The sequence below is a fragment of the Heptranchias perlo genome, chromosome 28, assembly GCF_035084215.1.
Source record: "Heptranchias perlo isolate sHepPer1 chromosome 28, sHepPer1.hap1, whole genome shotgun sequence".
Taxonomy (NCBI): domain Eukaryota; kingdom Metazoa; phylum Chordata; class Chondrichthyes; order Hexanchiformes; family Hexanchidae; genus Heptranchias; species Heptranchias perlo.
In genome coordinates this window covers 1,963,410-1,983,839 of record NC_090352.1, presented here as the reverse complement: position 1 = coordinate 1,983,839, position 20,430 = coordinate 1,963,410, and the positions used below count along the sequence as shown (strand labels likewise).

Sequence of the window (20,430 nt, the reverse complement as noted above, 5' to 3'; positions counted from 1 at the left end):
AGCCCAGACCCAGAGCCCAGACCCTAGAGTCCAGACCCTAGAGTCCAGACCCCAGAGCCCAGACCCAAAGCCCACACCCTGAGTCCAGAGCCTAGAGCCAAAGCCCAGACCCTGTGCCCAGACCCTGAGCCCAGACCCTGAGCCCAGACCCTGAGCCCAGACCCTGAGCCCAGACCCTGAGTCCAGAGCCTAGAGCCTAGAGCCAAAGCCCACACCCTGTGCCCACACCCTGAGCCCAGAGCCCAGAGCCCAGACCCAGTGCCCACACCCTGTGCCCAGACCCTGAGCCCAGACCCTGAGTCCAGACCCTGAGTCCAGACCCTGAGTCCAGAGCCTAGAGCCAAAGCCCACACCCTGTGCCCACACCCTAAGCCCAGAGCCCAGACCCCAGACCCAAAGCACACACCCTGTGCCCAGACCCTGAGTCCAGACCCTGAGTCCAGAGCCTAGAGCCTAGAGCCAAAGCCCACACCCTGTGCCCACACCCTGAGCCCAGAGCCCAGACCCCAGACCCAAAGCACACACCCTGTGCCCAGACCCTGAGCCCAGAACACAGACACAAAGCCCACACCCTGAGCCCAGAGCCCAGACCCAAAGCCCACACCCTGTGCCCAGACCCTGAGGCTTGAATAAAGGTATTTTTCATTTTAATGTTTGCTTAATGTTCAGTGTATTGCTTTCGGTATTTTGCACTGAAAAGCAAAATCCCTTTTAGTCTAAAATTTGTATGGTATTATTGAATAGCAGCCTCGGAAAGCTGAAAATTCATTGCTGAGCAGGTTGCAGAAAAAGACTTTGACCTTTAAATAAAATGCATTCAAAACAATGTAAGAAACAGAAATTTGAGTCAAAAATACCCTGAATTAGTCTCCCATTCATATAAAGGGAAGGAATTTAAAGGAGCAGACCATTTGGAACCAACAGTAAGTGCCCGTCATGCTGAGCCTGCTGAGAGGCAAAGGGTGGCACTCGCCAGGGAACAGTTACTGACAGACCTGGCAGGAGATAGCTGAGCAGGGGATTGCTCTGTGATATACCTGGAGGGTCTGGCTGCAAACGTGGATGGTGCCAGCACACCTGAGGGAAGGTGCCCAGGTAATGTTACCCAGCAGGTTCTGATAGCAGGTATGCTGCTGCAAGGTGTGCCCTCAGAACCTGTTCCTTCTTGTACTGCTCGCCCTTTCATAAAGCTCTTTGAATGCTTGGCACGTATACAGTGTGCAACTTACACTGGAAACCATTGTCACACTGAAGTCTTAATGCAGCAATTTTTTTCAACACCCCCTAGCTACATATTCAGTTACTGATAGGGGATGGTTGTATTTGTATGTGCATCTTAAATTTATAACATCCCTGCTTGTGCAAGGTGACAAACAATATAAGGAAACTGACCCAAACTGCATTACGGTTCAGAAATAAAATTGACTCCCTTTGAGGAGACTATTCTGAAGGTCCTCGTCGATATGAATGTTGAGGGGTAGTGCAACGTGAAGCCAAAGGCCTCCTCTTAACCTTAGTCTCGTATCATCCTGCTCTCATTATGTCTAGTCTTCCCATCTCATTCACTGACACACGGACGTTCACGCAACCACAGAAGCATCACATAGCACCTCATAGCACCCTGCCTCACTGTCTCCAATATTTGCAACTACACACAACCTAGAAGATGCAGAGAGTGAGCTTGAGGAAGGAGGGAAACGGGGCACAGGAGAAGAGCAGGTGGTGGTGGCAGAGGAGGCACAGGGTACCGTTGCCCGGATGGCAACAATTACTCCTGGTACCTTGAGAAATCCAGCAGTGTGTTGGAATTGGATAAAGTATTTGCTATTGAGTGTAAAGGGGAGGAGAATGTTGGTCCTGCTAAACAAGAGCACCTGTGGGTAGCAAACTGCTTGAAGCTGCAGTTGTCCCCTTGTGCTCGCCTGGAATTAGCTGGAGGCAGAAAAGGTGAGGGCTGGAGTGACTATGACTGCCACTGGCAGTCTCACTCCTAGGATGGAGGTTGGCTGTAGATGTTTTCAGCAGCTGGCACAGCTCTGCAAGGACCACCCTGCTGGTCTGCAGCCTATGGAGACAGTTGTCCTCGGTCACTACCTGGTCCCCCTGGGCCTGCAGTCACAGTTGATGGTGTAATGTTGGGTACGAATGGTCCAGCTCTAGTACCAGTTGATTTCCCTGGTATGCCCTCTTCGAACTTCACCCTCTTGCTGTACAGAAGCAAACTGTTTCCAGCAATTGAAGGGTTAAGAACGACGGGCCAGAGATACAAGATTAAATGTGAGAGATTTAGAACAGAGGGAAGGAGAAACTTCTTCACACAGAGAGTTGTGAGGCTGTGGAATTCACTTCCAGGGTTAGTGGTTGAGGCAGAAACAATCTCAACATTCAAGATTAGATTGGAGAGGGGGATGAAGGAAAAGGGGTTGATGGGATTTGGGAACAGGGTGGGTAAATGTGATTAGGACTATTTGTTCATGTGGAGGGTAAACATGGACTGGTTGGGCCGAATGGCCTGTTTCCATGTAATGTCTATGTATTTCTACGATAAATGTTGAATGGGCACTTTGAAAACGAACCCTGTTGATTCGCCAAAGAAATGGTGCAGCGCATTTAATATCTCTCTTTCAGACAGGCAATAACCTTGTTGGCCTTTAAGGTCCAAATTCAAATTAGGAAGACTGAACACTGGGCAGGAACTTTGCACGAAAGGTGAGGAATGGAGGCTGCACTCTCGTGCTCTCAGTATAAAATAAAGCTCGTGCATAGAACAGCAGCAGTAGGAAACCAGGCTCAGAACACTGCGGAGAGCTGGTGAGCTGGGAACCCCCGGTCATCCAGACCCACTCACCCAGTTACCACTGGAGGGGCTGCTTACAACGAGTGGAACTTCTACTCTTACGTGTAATTCTGATGCACAAGTACAGCCTGAGGCTGATCCGTGAGACAATGTGCGAGATGCCCTCTGCTGGCTGGACACAGGCTTGCAGTCAGAGGTTTCTGCCTCCTCTAATTCAACTCCAGCCATGTCAGCAATTTCTGTGAGGTACAAGTTTCATTTTCATTTTTTCATTTAGCAAAAACAGTAACTTCCATAATTGGTGACTTCACTTGAAACTCACAGTGCCACAGAATTTCAACAACAACTTGCATTTATATAGCACCTTTAATGTAGAAAAGCATCCCAAGGAGCTTCACAGAGGCATAATCAGACAAAAAGAATGCCGAGCCATAGGCGGCCAGAGGGGTGATGGGTGAACAGGACTTGGTGCGAGTTAGGATACGGGCAGCAGGGTTTGTATGAGCTCAAGTTTATGGAGGGTGGAAGATGGGGGGCTGACCAGGAGAGCATTGGAATAGTCGAGTCTGGAGGTGACAAAAGAATGGATGAGGGAGTCAGCAGCAGATGGGCTGAGACAGGGTGGAGACGGGTGGAAGTAGGTGGTCTTTATAACGGAGAAAATATGGTGTCAGAAGCTCATCTCAGGGTCAAATAGAACACTGAGGTTGCGAAAGGTCTGGTTCAGCCTCAGACAGTGGGCAGGGAGAGGGATGGAATCGCTGGCCAGGGAACGGAGTTTGTGGCGGGGCCTCGAACTCGTTATCTTCATTTTTCTCAGAGTTTAACTGGAGGAAATTGGGGCTTATCCAGGACAGGATATCGGACAAGCAGTCTGACAACAGAGAGGCAGCAGAGGGTCGTGGTGAGGTGGAGCTGGGTGTTGTCAGCGTACCTGTGGAATCTGACCCCATTTCTTCAGATGGTGTCACCAAGGGCCGGTGTGTAGATGAGGACGAGAGGGGACAGGGATAGTCAATGGAGCAGAGGCTTTGGAGGAGGATGGTGTGGTCAACCGTGTCAAAGGCTGCAGACAGGTGGAGAAGGATAAGGAGGGACAGTTTACCCCGGTCACAGTCACATAGGATGTCATTTGTGACTTTGATAAAAGCCGTTTCGGTGCTGTGGCAGGGGCAGAAACCCGATTGGAGGGAATCAAACATGGAGTTGCGGGAAAGATGGACACGGATTTGGGGGGAGACAACACGGTCAAGGACTTTGGGGTGGTTGGAGATGGGGTGATAGTTTACAAAGGGAGAGCAGTTGAGGGTGGGTTTTTTGAGGAGGGGAGATGATGGTGGTTTTGAAAGGGGAGGGGGGGCAGTACCTGAGGAGAGGAAACCATTTAAAATGTCAGCTAGCATGAGGGCCAGGAAGGGAAGCTGGGTGGTTATGAGATCAGGAGATAGGTCCCATGGACAAGATAAGCTTTGAGAGGATTGGAGAAAAACTGGAGAGGGGCGTGTGATCAGGGCTGGTGGGGCACCAAATTACCAATAAAAAAACATTTTTAAATTTGTTCTTGGAATGTGGACAATGCTGACGAGCAGCATTTTTTGCCCATCCTGGGTTGTCTAGAGGGCAACAAGTGTCAACAACATGTGAGGGTCTGGAGTCACTTGTAGGCAGAATCCCTTCCTTGAAGGATTTTAGTGAATCAGTGGGGCTTTGAACATTAATCTGGCAATTTCTGGTGCCACCCGACATGACCAGATTTACTGAATTCAATTTCACAGGTTGGCGTGGTGGGATTTTAACTCATGACCTCTGGGTTACTAGTCCAGGACTATAACCACTAGGCTCTGTACACATAATCACAAAACTGGCATTCTACCCCAGAATCTGGTATTCCTGTTAATGGATATAGAGCTTAGAATGAGGCACTGTTGAAATGAAGATTAAAAGGATTTGTAAACATGGACTGTTACAGACAGCAGTTTATGGATTCGCAGATTTCATTGGGAGCAGATTGGAGCCAGTAGAGGGGACCTCACGGAGATCGGTGATGCTGCTTCCTGTTGGCTCCAACTCTTTAACCCCTGAGGTACTGGCCATAACATTTATTCACTATTCCGGGCAATCAATCTCCGGGTCCAGGAAATAATGCCTGGAGATTGTGAACAGCTCCCTGTTTAATTCAAGATTGTTGGAAGTTGTGTAAAATCACAGAGTTTCTCCTGCCCAAATTGTGTTAAACTGCCATTTATCAACACAAATACTAGGGGTACGGTAGTGTAGTGGTTGTGACTGGACTAGTAATCCAGAGAACATGAACCGTAGTGGTTTGAGAATCCGAATTTAGTTTAAAAATCTGGAAGTAAAAAGCTGGTTTCAGTAAAAGTAACCGTGGAGCTCTCGGATTGTCATAAAAACCCAAGTGGTTCACTTTAGGGAAGGAAACCTGTCGTCCTTACCCGGTCTGGCCTATATGTAACTCCAGTCTCACAACAACGTGGTTGACTCTTAATTGCCCTCTGCAGTGGTCTAGCAAGACACTCAGTTGTATCAATAGGGATGGGCAGTAAATGCCGGCCTTGCCAGCGATGCCCACATCCCGAAAATGAATAAAAGAATCCTAAAATCAAATCATAGCCTGGCCTGGTGTTTAGACTTGCCTGACGGTAACACTGACTACTGAAGGCACTACTCCTGATTAAGGTAACAGAGAGTGCCCAATCGCCATGAAGTCACACCTCAGGAAGGAGTCAATACCTTCGGGGGATGGCAGGGAAGAGGGAGACACTGGCAGAGGTAGGAAGAGGGCAAAAGAAGGAAATGTATGTATTGTCTTTTATGCTTGTTAAAAAAACTGAAGCAATAGGATGTCTATTGCCAAGCGATTTCATCGTAACTAAACAATGGTGAAAGATATTGGATAGCCTAATTGAGACTGAGGTTGTTCCAGTGTCAGAGATAAGTTGTAGTCATGTAGTTTGCGTGAGGTTCTCAATAAGGGAAATTTTCAGGTGATGCTTTACCAAGATAGCACTCTCACCTCTGAGTTAGCAGGTCAAGGGTACAAGCCCACTCCAGGGACTGGAGCACATTAATCCAGGCTGACACTTCAGTACAGTACTGAGGGAGTGCTGCACTGTCAGAGGAGCCGTTTTACAGATGACACATTAAACTGAGGACCCGTCTGCCCTCTCAGGTGGACACAAAATATCACATGGCACTACTAGAAGAGCAGGTAGTTCTCCCAGTGTCCTGGCCAACTTTATCCCTCAACCAACATCACTAAAAAACAGACCATCTGGTCATTATCACATTGCTGTTTATGGGATCTTGCTGTGCGCAAATTGGCTGCTGTGATTCCCTACATTACAACAGTGACCACACTTCAAAAAAGTACTTAATTAGCTGTGAAGCGAGCAATCAGGAATCCACTCAACTCTTGTGGTGGGCTTTGGAAGGGGCCAATGCGTCCCAAGGTTGTGAAAAGCGCTATATAAATTTGAGTTCTTTCTTTCGAATTAAAGGAGAAGGGTTGGGTGTGGAGGGAGGGGGGAGGGGGAGGAGAAAGGAATAAGTAGTTCCTGAAGAATCATAGACTCATGCAGCACAGAAGGAGGCCATTCGGCCCGTCGTGCCTCTGCAGACTCTTGGAAAGAGCTATACAATTAGTCCCACTCCCCTGCTCTTTCCCCACAGCCCTGCAAATATATTTTTAATTTATATCCAATTCCCTTTTGAAAGTTGCTATTGAATCTGCTTCCACCACAATTTTACACAATGCAATCCAGATCATAACAACTCACTGCTTAAAAAAATTTCTCCTCCATCTCCCCCCTGGCTTTTTTGACAATTATTTTAAATCTGTGTTCTCTGGCTACCAACCCTCCTGCCAGTGGACACAGTTTCTCCCAATTTACTATATCAAAAGCCCTCATAATTTTGAACACCTCTATTAAATCTCCCCTTAACCTTCTCTGCTCTAAGGAACATAAGAAAAAGGAACAGGAGTAGGCCATACGGCCCTCGAGCCTGCTCCGCCATTCAATCGGATCATGGCTGATCTTCTACCTCAACTCCACTTTCCCGCCTAATCCCCATAGAACAATCCCAGCTTCTCTAGTCTCTTATGGGGCTTATGCCCCATTTATAATACAGCCCTGCCCCCAGAGGAGAGAAATGGTATGGAGCGCCACCTCACATGTGGTTTCACACTCCGCCTGGAGAGGCAAGGTGCCAGTGGCGTCAAAGGTATCTGGGGATGGCACAAGCTGTTAGATCCACCACTCTCCTTTGGCTCTGAGTGGGCTGAGCTCTCATTTAATCCACACAGGCAGGAGACAGACCTTCACCTTCCACTGACTGAACAAGATTCGTGGCAACAACTGGAAAAATCGTGATAACAACTTCTTTTTTAAACAAGTGTATGTACCATAAATATAGGATCTGCACAGCTGATCTGGTCCGGTCGCTGCAGTGGACTCATGCCCTGACGGACAAAGACAATTGTCGATTGATCCAAGCCGCATTACCCCCAAGTGTGGTATTGGCAGATGTCTTCGCCACCGGACCAGACATCCCGGCACATGACGCCCGGACAGCGCTGGTGTGTGAAGTGGTTGGGTATCAGGTAGTGGCAGATGTGGGAAAGATGCTAAACCACAAACCATGGGATGAGCACCCGACTCAGTACCTGAGGCCTTTTTTTTTGAGGCATACAATCAGAATCGAGGACAGAACCAACGTGCGGAGCTCCATGGGAACGATCCCACGTTTTGGGGCTTGGTGAACAGGAAGTATAAAAACACGGTCAACCCGGCATGCAAGCACATGCTCTGCCAATATGCCATGGAACTAACTGCAACAAAGCCCCAACCAAGGAGGACATCAAGATCTCCCTCTTGGCATGGTACGAGTCCAAACAGGACCTGAAACCTCAAACGGCCCAGAAAAGAATGGCAGCCGTCGTGACCAATGAGGGCGCACGGGGAAAAGTCTGTTATAATTGTGGCAAACAAGGGCATTTTTCAAAAGAATGCAGCCAGCAGAAGGTCAGTGGCAACTGTGACAAATCAGGACATGTAAGAGGACAGGGCTGCGCGAAAGGAGGAGGAGCGTATGGCCAGGGACCCAAGCAGAAAGGGAAATCTGAACCCTTGGCCCCACCTCTACCAGACGAGCAAAACCTACACCTTGACGCTATTAGTACACTCCAGAGTATGGTGGAGAAAAACTGTAAGGACAGTAACCTTAACCCCTTTAAAAAGGAACGACAAGGCCCGGCCTCCATTGCTGCGGTGAGTTGGCTCAACTTTGACAGAGAAGGTAGACCACGTGTCCCAGTCTCGGTAAGAAGCAGCCAAGATATGCAGGGTGAGAGTTGTCCAGGGTGTGGGTGGGAGAGTCGATATGCAGGGTGAGAGTTGTCCAGGGTGTGGGCGGGAGAGTCGATATGCAGGGTGAGAGTTGTCCAGGGTGTGGGTGGGGGAGTTGATATGCAGGGTGAGAGTTGTCAGGAGGTGAGGGTGGGGGAGTTGATATGTAGGGTGAGAGTTGTCCGGGGGTGTGGGTGGGGGAGTTGATATGTAGGGTGAGGGTGTTGATATGTAGGGTGAGGGTGTTGATATGTAGGGTGAGGGTGTTGATATGTAGGGTGAGAGTTGTCCGGGGGTGTGGGTGGGGGAGTTGATATGTAGGGTGAGGGTGTTGATATGTAGGGTGAGGGAGTTGATATGTAGGGTGAGGGAGTTGATATGTAGGGTGAGGGTGAGTGAGGACAGGTAAAGAAGTCGGACGAATGGCACAAATAGAATTTAGATAAAGGTTGAAATCACTGAGGATGAGTCACTCAGAGTAAGGCTGGGGAAAGGAGGAGGGAAGAAATCTCAATCGAGGGATCGCTGTGGGGCAAGGGAGGATGGAGACTTACTTGAGGCAAAGTTTGATCAGTAAATATGGTAAGAACAGCCCACAGCTACATCACTCAGTAACATGACCGTTTAGGAGGGTGGACAGAGTGGCATTGCCCTTTCACCTTTGACTGAAAGATTTCAAACAGTGCCGAGGAGCCTGAGTGAAATTCATTTGGACAGTTTAAACTCAGTTCTTATTAGTAAATTGCACTGAAAGCTCAATGCCACTCAAAGGCTATAGTGACCCCCGATAGAGAAACACGTAGCTGTAGTAGCCAAAATACATAATTGGAGCAAAATACAGGGAGCGTTACTCTATCTAAACCATGCAATATCTGACAACACTGTGTGGCAAAAGTGTGAAAATGTTCCATTCCCCAACACTCACATCCCACACCTCCCCTTCCTCCCAAAAAACATGTTCAAATAAAAGGCCCAATTCACTGCAAGCAATGCTCTATTCATTCCTTATCTACATGTGGCAGACAGAGACAGACAGAATGTTCCAGAGCGTGCCTGAACAGGTCTGACAGCTCCGATTTTCCACACTGAGGAATCCCTTTTGGCTCTCTTCTATAATACTGCATCGCAAAGAGTTAGTGAACAACAGGATTTCATCTCAGGAGGGCAGGTTATTGAGTAAAACAGTGAAACAGTCAATACTCTAATCTACACCCTCGAATTATCATCTATCGTTGGACTTAGGTCATTAAAGAGGGAGGAGTATTTTTCATAGGAAAGAATCTCTTGATAATTGTAAGTGACATTGTTTTTCATATTTATGAAACGATCAACAAAGATTACCATATTCAGTTCACAGTTTGCTGAAGATTTAGAGCGAGCTACAACAAAAGTTTAATGATAGAGCTGATGAGATTAAATCTTTTTAAACTTCATTATAAAATAGCTTTGATTGAAATGCAGTTTCTCCCCTTTATGGCAATGGGTGTCCACAGTACAGCCTGTAGACCAAAGTCTGGCCTCCAATTCCTGACAACCTGACCCCACATGCCTAAGGCCACTCAGTTACCTTCCTGATTATATTTTGCACTTGCTAATTTGTCCTGTGTGAATTTCATGGGCCTAGAGGTTTGGAAAGGGCTGTACTTAGCACCTCTCAATGCTACTAAACCACAGAGCTCAGAAACCATGGCCCTTGCCCATTCAGAAACTGCAGGGGGGGGGCCTTTTGGGGATGGATGTGGGAGGAGGCTCAACTTCCACCCATGCCATGGAGGCGCCTTTGGGCCATATGTCAGGGTGAAGGGTATTTATTGATTGCTGTTGGGACCAATGGGGTGCCCATCTCAGGTTGGAGGGGGGGGGAGGAAATAAGTGGGTTCCAAGATTTATTTAAAATGCTGACTTCCTGCTTCTGCCAGTTTCGGCAATGCCTGTTACACTTTAAATACTCGTGAGGTCCTGTGCAAAGCTGGATGCCAGAGGCACAGAGGTGTTCCTGCCACCCTGCGTTGCTAGGGCACGAATGACGTAGAAGTATTTCTCTCATTTCCATAGCCCTTATAATAATCCCATCCCCACTTCCAGTGGGATTTCACTTATTATTTCATGCTCCTGCCGCCCGCTGATATTCCAGCCGACTCTCAGTCCTGCTGACCCATCCAGCCGTTACTGTTCGACTGTGGAATTTCTTCCACCATCCCCTCCTCCCCCATCCCGTGCTCTGGCCCAATCTCAGCCTCCTGCTAGCTGCATTTCCCACTTTTCCCTGCTCTTAATAAACCTCACCCACTCCTCAGGCTTACCTCTCGCAGCCCATGATTGTTACTGATCACCCACTTCCCTTCACCTTGTATATAAAAACTGATATTTATGGACTTACTAGTTTATTTAAAATCCTGCATATGCACGCACTTCCTGCCTTCAAACCTTAATTCCTGTTATCATGATTTTTTGGTAATGCCTTTAAGTCAACACTTAACATTGAAATTACTTTTAAACTGGTTGGAGATAATAATGAAACACGTGGGTAAATGGATACAGAGTCCTATGAGCACTGACCTCTCTTCTCTGTACCACTGGCTCCCTCCCAGGACAAGCCTTTTTCTTCAAACCTATGCTGTTGTCACTCCAGCCTTCTGTTGCTAACCGTTCTCACTCTTACCCCAGGACTTTCTTTCCCTTTCTTTGTGATCTCTCAGAGCTGTCACTGTTATCTGAATGCAGACTGTGCAGTGCACCCAATTTCTCAAGATGTGTCAGTACCACTTAGTCAGCTGAATCGCTGGAACATTTTTCTTCAGTGTCTGTGCAGATGTTTTTCAAAATGATTTGAAGAAATGCTTCAGGACAAATTTCAAAAGATTTATGTTTGTGTCGCTGACTCTCCTATTAAAATTTTAAAATTCTCCATTTAAATCTCTTAACCTTCTCTGCTTCAGTGCAAACTGTCCCAGTATCAAAAGTCTCTCCTCATAACTATGGAGGAAAGACAGAGAGAGAAACAGCAATATGAAGACAACAGAGAAAGGTTATAAGATAGAGACCATAATCTCAGATTTACTGTATACAGCGAGGCCATTCGCAGATTATTGAAGATTTTGCACAGGACACTCACTTCCTATGCAGAAACTTTGCTTCCTGTTGTCATGCTTTTTGGTCAAACTTATCTGTCAGTATTTACCATTGTAAATTGCTATGTCAACCTTTTCCATTCAATTGTGCTTTATCAACTGTCACAATGTAGGTGCAGGTTCTGGCCACTAGCTGACACTGTGGAGCGAGTTTCTGAAGTCTCTTCCAACTCTGTTGCCACCTTGTAAATAAAAACTTACATTTATGGACTTACTAGTTCATTTAAAATCCTGCATATACACACACTTCCTGTGTAATAGAATCTTACTTCCTGTTGTCACGATTTTTTGGTAATGCTTTTATGTCAACACTTAACATTGAAATTACTTTAAAACTGGTAAATGAATATAGGGTGCTATGGTTATTATACTAGGCCAACAAGCCAGAGGCTGTGAGTTCAAATCCCACTATGGCAAGTTGTGAAATTAAATTCAATAAATCTGGTAATTTATGGGCGAGCATCAGAAAATAAAGGTCACTCATTTATGGCATTCCTAGAATAATGGACAGAGTCCTGGAATTCAGAAAAATCCCAGAATACCACTTATTAAAAAAGGAATTTGACTTTTACAATCACTGTAATTAAATGGCCCCTGTGTCATAAACAACCATACTGTTATAAAACAGGTATCCTGACTCACTGTGAGCATGTATATAAATTAAACTAGCACTGACATTTAGACTGTGTAGTTTGTGGGGACAGGTAACAGTGCAAGTAAGATATGAGAGAACATTCACCCAGTTATAGTATAGGCCCAGCTCTCTATCAGGATGAACCTTACTCCTTCTACAGCTGGAGCATTAGGTTAACCTGTCAGTGTAATAACTATTACAAACTGCCCTCACGTTTAGATGGCTGTACTCACTCTGCCAGGGTAGCTCTGGAGGAATTTGATTTTCTCGTACAGTTTGATGTTGTCGGCTCGTAGGTTGTCCAACTCGCTCTGCAGTGCGTGCAATGTTTGCTGCATCATACGGTTCTCCTGGAACAGAAAGTGACAGGCTCAGTCAGTATACCCCAGCAAACTGCAGGCCAGGCTCTTCAAAACTCAGCAGAGTGCAGGGAGCCCTCTCAGCTCCCACGTGTAATTAGGCACCATAGCCTGTAGATCGAGAGGAACCTGCACTGCCTTACATTTCAATTTTCAGCACCAAATGGGGTTGATGTCCACACAATCCCACGATGTCCACATCGAGGAGGTAGCAGAGTTTTGAGGCCGACTCAAATCCTGGAACAAGGCAGGAATTAGTCCATCACAGAGGGTTGATTTAGTTCCAAACTTCCATTGCCAGACGGATCATGCTAAAGCTACCTCAATGCCAGAGGCTCCGCTGGCCACCTCCCAAGGCGGACAGGCACTAGTTGGTCAACTGACAAGTGCAGTTTCTAGCCCCCACTGGGTGGCCACTAGTTACCAGGAGGGGAAATCCTGACACCTGGGGGCAAATTTTTGGATGGCGGAGCGGGTGCGTTTGGGGCGGGGGGACTCCTAAAATTGTAGAAATCCGGAGTGGGTCCGGAGCCCGGCTCCAACCCGCTGACTTCCAGGTTTCCCAGTGACATGTGCGCGCGTTCCCGAATGTGGGAGTTCCACCGGCAAATAAAGCCGGCGGGATGATAATTTCCATACTTTGACAGACAGTTAAAGTACTTGAGATACCTGATTGAGTAGACACTTTGGCAGGGGTGCAATTTTGAAGGATCCTCAGGGTGTTTCCCGTGCTGGGGGAAACACTCCCTGTTGGAGCAGACGTGTTTCAGTCAGCAGCCAGTGGGAGATGCAAAGGATTATTTGACAGGTGGGGGGAAAACCTCATTTATTGCAGCAGGGCATTCTGTCACTTCAGACAAAGTTTTGGCTGCAACACCTTTGTGTTTTCACTCAAAATTCTTACTTTGCGCCCAAAACTTTGCTGTGCAAACATATTTACCTACTTTGCGGACCCCCTCAAACTCACACCGTCAGGGTGGGGGGTGTCATGGCTGCATTCACCACGACATCTGAGGATGAGCAACATCACCAGCCTCGCCAGGCAAGGCATCCACCTCCGCCACGTGGAGCTCCACAACACAGTGCTGCGCCACGGGCACCTGCACAAGAGCACGGAGGGCAACAACAGAGAGAGTGACATCACAGGAGGCACTACCCTCGCCACAGGGTCTACAGACCGAGGCTCAGCTTCCTGGACCTCTCTGAGGAGCAGTGCATACGGAGGCTCAGAGTCAGTCGCCAGGTAGTCGCGGACATCTGCAGCCTCCTTCATGCCGAGCTGCTCCCGGCTGGGCCGAGCAGCATCTCCTTACCTGTCGCTGTCAGTCATCACTGCCCTCAACTTCTTCACCTCCAGATCATTCCAGGGTGCCACCGGGGACATTGCCGGGGTCTCTCAGTCGTCAGCACACAAGTGCAAAAGGCAGGTCGCCGACAGCTTGTTTCACAGGGCCTCGCACTATATCAACTTCCCCATGGACGACCTCAGCCAGACGGAGAGGGCAGTGGGATTCCATGCTGTGTCTGGCTTCCCACGGGTACAGGGTGTAATCGATTGCACCCATATAGCAATACGAGCACCTCCACACGAGCCAGGACTGTTCATCAACAGGAAGGGCTATCACTCCATCAACACTCAGCTCATTTGTGACCACCGCAAGAGATTCCTTCACGTGTGCGCCAGATTCCCTGGCAGCTGCCACGATTCCTTCATCCTCTGGGAGTCCAACATTCCGCCCCTCTTCCACGCACCGAACACCCGCAAGGGCTGGCTCCCCGGGGACAAGGGATACCCCCTGCACACGTGGCTCATTACACCTCTGAGGAACCCCATCACCGAGGAGGAGCAACTCATGGGCAGAACAGTGGCTCACCTGGCTCCTCGTGAGGCCAGGGAATCACTGATATGTGAACGGTTCTCCTAACATCAGACAGTGTGAAGAGTCCAGTCCTCACCACCTGGATAGAGCAGCGCCCACACCAGCCCCCCCTCCCCCCGCACAAAACAGTCCTGCAACTACACATACACCCACTGTAGAGTGACCCAATGGGTGGCATCAAGTGTGGGCGTTCATAGTGAACCTCATGAAAGGACCTTATTACAGAAGCAGAGTCAAGCATGGCCAAGACGTGGCAGTAGTGGTGACAATAATAATATTTAATGTGAGTTTAACAAAAAGCAAACATAAATTAAAAACATGACCAACCGTCAAACACCCTTGTCCATCCCCTTGGTGCTTACAAAACCTTCACCTTTCTCTTCCGACTACTCCTACGTGGTGCATCCCCTATGGCTGCAGCAGAGGTAGTGACAGGTTGCTCTTGTTCATGTCCTGACTGATTAGATGCTTTGGGCCCTACGCCCTGTGGATTTCGATGCCCGTGAGGGCCCCTCTCCAAAGACTGCTCCACCTGCACCTGTGCAGTGGCAGACTCGACCACCCGGAGAGGAGGCAGCATTGCGGGCACTGGTTGAGAGGGGGCAACGGGTGAGACGTGGGGGCGCTTTGAGTGGTGTTGCCCACTTCCATGTCCCCTTTCGCCACCGTCCCTCTCCTGGGCCAAGCCCACGCCACTCCTACCACTCTGCTGGACGACAGTTTGGAGGACACGTGTGAAGCCTTGTAAGGCCAGTGCTAGAGTTTCTGCCTGCCTGTTTAAGGTGGCAGAATGCTTATCTCCCTCAGCCCGAACGGCCATTGTCAGGGCTTAAATGGACTCATTTGTGAGCCGTGCCTGAAGTTCCATGGAGGCTAGCCTTCCCTCCATCGCAGACATTCCCGCACTTACCCGCGACAGTATGTCAGAGATGCCCTCACGTCCCTGTGACATTATCTCAGAGATGCCCTCACGTCCCTGTGACACTATCTCAGAGATGCCCTCCTGTCCCTGTGCCACCATTTCGCTCATGCAGGAGTTGGACTCCTCCATCCTCTGCGCGATTGTGGAGAGTGCGCGTGGCACCTGTTCCAGCACCTCACAAATGTGCTGCTGTCCCTCGATCATTCTCCTTTTAAAGGATGGCCCCCAGGGTTCAGCATCTGTGTCCAGCTGAGCAGAGCCTGGAGAAGAGTGCTCCCACTGACACGGACTCTCAGCAGCTGCCCCTGCCACCAGTGTCTGCTCGTGCTCACATGTGTGGTAACTCACAATGTGCGGCCCCAACTAACTGCGGACTGGGACCCACAAGGTGTGTGTATCTGCGCTGGTGGATGGCTCGCTCAGATGAGATGGTGCCCCCTCAGAGGCCGGCAGGTCCTCTGAGGAATCGCCCTCCGCCGTCACAGCGGTCGCTGAAGGCCCTGTAAGAGAACAGAAGGCAATATTAAGCATCATCACAGATGTGTCATGTGCGATGAGCATACTGAGGTGCTGAAGATGGCAAGGCATGTTAACATCAATTCTTATTATGGTGCTGAATGTTAAAGTTCTGTCACCAGACGTCTGTCCTCCGTGAGGACGACTATCTGTTGCGGACCCCCTCCGGTCCTCACTCTCTCCCGTGCATTCTGGGCTCTCTCCTATAAGGGGAGAAAGTACAGACGCGTGAGTGAGTGATGGTGACGTGGCCAACCGATGAATGCATTGGTTTGGGTGCGGCTAACCGTGAAAGAGATGCATCAGAGGATGAGTATGAGACAGAGCCATGAGATTGTATGAGGATTGGGTTGAGTGGTAGTGGTGGGGTGAGTACTGGGGAGGTGAGGAAGTGCTGAGGAAGTGCAGGTAAGTTGAGGATGAGCTTTGAGTGGGTGTGGGGAGTGATGTGATGGAGTAGTGTTGGCAGTGCAGAATGAGTTGGGGGGTGGGAGCAGTGATGTGGAAGACAGAGTGTAGGAGAATCAGTAAGTTTACTCACTTTGACTGACCTAGTTAGGTCATTGAAACGCTTCCTGCACTGGATCCAGGTGCGGGAGATGTTGCTGCTGCTGGTGACCTCCTCTGCCTCCTCGAGCCAGGCCTTCTTGGTGGCAGAGGTAGGTCACTTCCTCCCATCCGCCAGGTAGAAGACATCCCTCCTCCTCCTCACCCCATCCAGTAGCACCTGGAGTGAGGCATCACTGAATCTTGGAGCAGCCTTTCCCCTGTGCTGCTCCATTGTTCTATTTGAGTGTTTGCTCCAGGAGCAGCCATTGGAGGACTGCCCCTTTAAATAGAGCTCCTCCAGCTGACAGCCTGTGATGCGGGTGCGCAGTCCGCCCGCTGCGCAGCTTTCGGACGGCAAACCCGGAAGCCACGTTAAGTGGTTCCAATTTACCCGCGATCGCGTGGGAATGGACAGATTTTATTGGGCGGGTTACCCACGCGCCCAATCATCCCCCCGCTGCCATCCCGCCTCCCTGCTAATATCGGGGCCCTGGTATCAACACAGAGAGGGTTAAACCTGCAGGTCATTTAGCTAACAACCAACTTGTTACTAATCTCTTTGGGGACGAGGAGTTGCTAAGCGAGGTCTCTTTGAGACTGAGGTGGCTCCAAGACAATGTGCCTGACAATGGAAATACAGCACTAAGTCAACTCTCTGTGGCAGATCAGACAATCCAGTACGCAAGGCAGGTAGGTTCACAACAACAACTTGCATTTATATAGCGTCTTTGGGGGAGAAAAACATCCCAAGGCACTTCACAGGAGCATAATCAGACAAAATGACACTGAGACAAAGAAGCTATCAGGAGGGGTGACTAAAAGCTTAGTCAATGAGGTGGGTTTTAAGGACGATCTTAAAGCAGGCGAGGTGGAGAGGCGGAGGGGTTTCCGGAGAGAATTCCAGAGTGTGGGGCCTAGGCGGTTGAAAGAACGGCCGCCGATGGTGGGACGAGGGGAGTAGGCCACAGTGCACCAGAGCACCGTTGATATTTGGCGAACCACCATAGCTCACCAAAGGAACCTGGAGGTTAAACCTGTCACTGGGGGCTGCGATTCTTCCCACTCTCCCTTACAAAAATTGAGGAAAGCAGCTCGGTACATAACCTCGGATGGTAATGTTCTATTGAGGGCCCTGGCTGGACAAGCAGCAGGAAGTTTACAAGTGCTCTGTGCTGGTTATCTGCATGGTTTTAGCTGGTTAAACCACTCCCATGGACAGCTCAGGATTCATAACGATTAGCTTTTACAACATGTGCCCAAGTTTGCTGAAATAAGGTAAGTACGGAGAGTTGTGTGCGTTCCATATCAGGAAGCAGAAACTCTACGGGGTAGATTCTAGCTTTCAGGTAGGTGATCGGCCGCCTGTTTTACACCCACTTGATCTTCCTTTCTGCTTCAATCTACCCTTACGTGTAGATTAATCAGTCCTTTCATTTGGAGGCTGGTGATGGTGATGTGTTTCTACATGTCACATGTCTGGCTGAGCAAAATACACCCCTTAAAATCCAATTACACTGAACATAGGAACAGGAGTAGGCCATTCAGCCCCCGGAGCCTGTTCCTGGCTGCTCTGTATCTTAACTCCATCTTCGTTTCGTATCCCTTAAGACGGCCTAAGAAAAACATATCAATCTCAGTTCTGACATTTTCAATTGACAGCTTTTTGGGGGGAAAAGAGTTCCAGATTTCCACTACCCTTTGTGTGACATCACCTCTGAACGGCCTAGCTCTAACTTTAAGGTTATGCCCCCTTGTTCTGGACTCTCCCACCAGAGGAAATAGTTTCTCTATATCTACCCTATGAAATCCTTCAATCATCTTAAACACCTCGATTATACCACCTCTTAAACTTCCATACTCAAGGGAATACAAGCCCAGTCTATGCAACCTGTCCTCAAAATTTAACCCTTTTAGCTCCAGTATCATTCTGGTGAATCTCCGCTGCATCCCCCCAAGGTCAATGTATCCTTCCTGAGGTGCGGTGCCCAGAATTGAATGCAGTCTCCAGATAGGTGTCTAACCAGTGGTCTATACAATTATATCATAACTTCCACCCCTTTGTATTCCAACCCTCTTGAAAAGGTAAACAGTAAAGTATCACTAACACCGCTACATAAATTGCATGTCTGGGTTTTGAAACATTACCAGATTTTACAATGCTGATGAAAACTCCTTTTATCCTGTGATAGTTCTCTACTCTTTAATTACAGAAATAGTGCTGTATAATTAATCCAGTCATTATACCAGAGGGTGACCTATAACTCTCCTGACCCCTGACTCCTGGACAAAACATTCCACCTTCACAGGGGGCTCCATCTGATGGGCTGGACCACAACACAATGCTGTTCAAGGACCAGGCCACAGGTAGATTCGGAAATACTGCAGCCATTCAGAGGATTGCACAGATTGTAAAACATCCCCAAATCTGTGCATGCCACTTGATAATTAAAGTAAAACACTGACTGAAAACAAATCTTTTGTGGGTAAAAGTGTTTCCTGTGGGATTACTCTTTTGGCAAGTGGATATGCATGAAGTCTTCTGAACCAAACACATGGTCTGAAACACTGTTAAATGCTTTTGGATTCTCAAGATGGCTGCCTATTGATGTTCTTAAAACATATTAACTACTTCTGTTCTAGTAACAGGCTGTGAACGTGGGAATTTATGCTAAGATCCGCAAGCTAAATCCAGCTCTTACTTTTACCATTCACCCTTTGAATTCCTAACCAGTCAACATGGGATATCCACTCTTATTCCTCGGTATATCTTAGTAGGCCTGGCTGGATTAAGTGTACTGGGCAAAGAGACAGATTTGACCAGATTAATAATAAAGTGAAGGACTAATCTTGTTTCGATTTAAGACGGAAAGGCTTCATCACAGAATGAACTCAGACTTCATAACAGTTAAGTAATTGGTTAAAAGTCACAAGATTCATATTTCATTTATAGAATCATACAGTGCAGAAGACCATCAGCCCATTCAGGTCTGTGCTGGCTCTTTGAAGGAGCTATCTAATTAGTCCCACTCTCTTGCTCCTTCCCCATAGCCCCGCAAATTTTTCCTTTTTAAGTATATATCCAATTCCCTTTTGAAAGTTACTATTGAATCTGCTCCCACCGCCCTTTCAGGCAGTGCATTCCAGACTATTACAACTCACTGTGTAAACATTTTTTTCATCTCCCTCTGGTTCTTTAGCCAATTGTTTTAAATCTGGATCCTCTGGTTACTGGCCTTCCTGCCAGTGGAAATAATTTCTCCTTATTTACTCTATCAAAACCCCATATAATTTTGAACACCTCCTCTTAACCTTCTCCGCTCTAAGGAGAACAATCCCAGATTCTCCAGTCTCTCCACATAACTGAAGTCCTTCATCCCTGGCACCATTCTTGTAAATCTCCTCTGTGCCCTCTTCAAGGCCTTGACATCTTTTCACTTTCTACTTGGAAGGGGCACAGTTAAGACAGCTAATGTAGGCAATGACATCATGGCTAGTTGACCAACTGCTCCCTGATTCCTGGAGTCTGAATCTATCAGGACTGAAAATCCACGAGCTGCAATCTCAGCAGTTACACTGGAATCGTGCCCACAGTGCTGCAGTTTGGAGGAGGGGTCAGTGGGAGGGCACCTCATTTGCATGGGGCAGGTGGGCACCCATGCCCCTGCGGGAACATCTCTGGTGCCCACCTGCCTCACACTGCCACAAACCCTGGCGCCTGTGCAATCCAGGAACGGCTGAGGAAATTTAGCCCCATCATCATTTTTATTGTACTGTTGTGTGACTTCTTGATGTTGGTGCTGTGCAGTGCTCAAAGGGTTAAATGAAACATGCAGCCCACACACCAGCACAATAAGGGATTCCCAGAGGTCCCTTTTCCACCAGCGTCCCACCGTGCCCTGCATCAGCTAAACTCTAATTCACGGATCAGCTGGTTCTTCGTCGGCCTTTGGTTTTGTAAGCAGCAAGCACTATCTTTCTCTTCTGCTGCTTGTGTTGTGCCTGGAGGTGGTCTTAAAGGAAATGTCCGTGTGCCAATTACAAACAAGTACCAGGTAAATGTCCCAGTACACTGACCTGGTTAACTCAGGTGGTAAACTAGTTAGGGCTGTATCACTGCCTTGTTAAACAGAATAACCTTTTTGAGTCGCTAGATAAAAATTGCAGACTGAAGGGAGCATTTCTGGTTCAGTCTACAACTGATCATTTAAGCTGTTTTTTGCACTAATAAAAATTTGAATCATCCAATAATTTGAATTAAGCAAGGAAAATAACACAG

General features: G+C 48.1%; 1 protein-coding gene across 1 annotated transcript in view; it reads right to left on the bottom strand.

Moving 5' to 3' along the window:
• LOC137344772 (protein CASP-like) overlaps positions 1–20,430 on the bottom strand; it is a 501,289-nt gene that overhangs the window by 13,440 nt on the left and 467,419 nt on the right. The window contains exon 18 of the mRNA XM_068007906.1: positions 12,162–12,278. Within this exon, the coding sequence (XP_067864007.1) occupies positions 12,162–12,278 (117 nt within the window). The remainder of the gene's footprint in view (positions 1–12,161; positions 12,279–20,430) is intronic.